The 2,218-nt window shown below is 39.6% G+C and overlaps 1 protein-coding gene across 1 annotated transcript; it reads right to left on the reverse strand.

Moving 5' to 3' along the window:
• Positions 1-803: 803 nt before the first annotated feature.
• Positions 804-1,205, reverse strand: LOC104439854. The gene has a single exon (XM_010052867.2). The coding sequence runs from the start codon at positions 1,203-1,205 to the stop codon at positions 804-806; it is 402 nt and encodes a 133-aa protein (XP_010051169.2).
• Positions 1,206-2,218: the final 1,013 nt, after the last annotated feature.

Below are 2,218 nucleotides of genomic sequence, written 5' to 3' on the forward strand. Positions count from 1 at the left end.
TTTGTCAATTTGAGAAGTTTGTTATTCAAGAAAAATAATTTTCTATTATGGATATTAAAAATCCTATCCACCTTTATCCCATCTCTTCCATAGGAAAATATTATCCAAGTATATATTCCTCTTATATTCGACTTTATCTTGTCTTAAGCGTGCACCAAATGCACTATGGTATCTTGAATTTTATCCTAATCATCAAACGCAGTCTTAATGATTTATCGATACAATCGTCTTAGCCAATTTTGACAATAAATTACTAATATTGATATTGGTTATTCTATGTGCACATGACCAGCACCAATGTCAGTAGTTATTATAGTCTTTTAAAATTACTAAATGTTTCAATAATTTTTTTATTCTCATTATTTTCTTTTTTCCTTTTTTTTTTCTGTTGTGGTCGATGAGGGGCGGGGCAGGGTGGTGACCCTTGCCGACCACAATAAAGAAAAAGAAAAGAAGAAAAGATATAAAAAAAAAAATTCAAAAATTGCAGAATTTATCCACGTCAATAATTGCTAATTAAAATTGACTAAAATGACTACATTGGCAAATTGTTAAAAGATTTAGGATTAAATTAGTTAAATTAAAAAAATTTATGATTGAGTTGGTGTTGATACAATAAGTTTAAATTTTTTTGGTAATTATCTCGACAAACATGGAAAGTGATGAAATTAGCTGTTCATTGTCATTGATCATCATCGTCCTTACACAATCGTTCGACACAAAACAATATCAACCAAGCTCTGCACAAGAACCAAAATAATTTGACAAGATGGTAAAGAATCGACAGAAACAAGATCTCAATCTCAGAGTCTAGGAGGCAAGCTTTCTTCTCTCTCGAACGCGTCGTCGAAATTAAGCGCGTAGCTGCGCTGGTCGTAGTGAAACTGGTTCCTCCTCTTCTTGCCGACCCCTCTAGGACCAGACCTCCGGATGAAGTTCTTCCACTTCGGCCCCGCCAGGACCTCCGAGACGTGCTGGACCTTCTTCAGGTTCTGCACGAACCATGTCTCCCTCGCTTCCTCCGGTTGATGCGCCAACAGGCAGTCCACGGACTCGTCTCTCTTCCCCCTCCATCCGAAGCACAGTTTGTCGAAGCACCTGCAGCTCGATGCCACGTTCGCATCATCGAAGTCGTCCATGTCCTCGTTGCTCTTCAGGGGCAAGGTCTCAGACAACGTGGCTATCTTCTCGTTCTGGGTAGCCATAAGAGAGAGAGAGAGAGAGAGAGAGAGAGATGGTTTGGTTTGTCGATGATTTCTTGAATGGAAACTGATGGACGTGCAGGCTTGAAAGGCTTGTTTACAGATTCTGTCTAGACCGATTCCTAGTAGGAGAAACAAGAGTATATCTGTCCAGAAGCTGGATTTAAATAAATAAAAAAACAGCATATCCTCTTGTCGACTTAAAGTGGTACTTTCACCAAATCCCAAATGGACTGTCCTCCTCCTGATTATCCTTAAAGATTGATAAATTATTGTGTTGCTGACAAGCGCAATGCCGGCCAGACCCAGATATAGCTGTTCCCGTTCGTTGACAGTTAAAGGGCCAAGCACTATCTCTGTCTTCAAGCAATTTTTTATATTTCGAAATTTCAAAATTTGGTGTGGAAGCAATCCATGCTTATCTCGATTCACTCGATCAATTTTGATTTTATCTTGCATTAATTCTCAATGAATTCACCTATCATAAATGATTTATCCATTCTTTATATTAGATGGGATTGTCTTTTCAGGTCAATAACGAGACAATCTATTAATTGGATGCCATGTGTCCAAATGAGGTCCATTGATTTGATATTTTTCTCACCTCTAACCCCTTTCCTCTATTACTTACTCTCTCTCTTCTCTCACTCATCGCGTCAAAGTTGGACAGCTTTGGCTAAGGTCGCCACCGTAGAGCTTCCAACTGAAGTTCCTGCAGACCAAATGGTGGGGGTCGGCATCGAGCTCGCAGAGCAGGGAGCTGCCAACATGCGCTTTGATCAAGGTTGTTGAACTTGGCAATCACATTCTCACACTTCATGTTCTTCGGAATGACAGTGACAGAGAGGAAGGTTCGGGCTTAGGGTTTTTACGAGGTGCAAGTGTTTGTGTTTTTCGAGGTCGGGTGTGAGTTTATGAAGGTTTATGCAACTTGAAGTAAGGTCACCTTCCGTTTTATTCAATAACCTTGAGACTTGTCTGCAAAAGAAATGCAGAACTGGAAAAGAAATTCAATT

The sequence above is a fragment of the Eucalyptus grandis genome, chromosome 3 (assembly GCF_016545825.1).
Source record: "Eucalyptus grandis isolate ANBG69807.140 chromosome 3, ASM1654582v1, whole genome shotgun sequence".
In the NCBI taxonomy this organism is placed as follows: domain Eukaryota; kingdom Viridiplantae; phylum Streptophyta; class Magnoliopsida; order Myrtales; family Myrtaceae; genus Eucalyptus; species Eucalyptus grandis.

What these genes read in the sequence shown, in the direction of transcription:
- LOC104439854 (XM_010052867.2), bottom strand. Translation starts at nt 1,205, where the DNA reads ATGGCTACCCAGAACGAGAAGATAGCCACGTTGTCTGAGACCTTGCCC.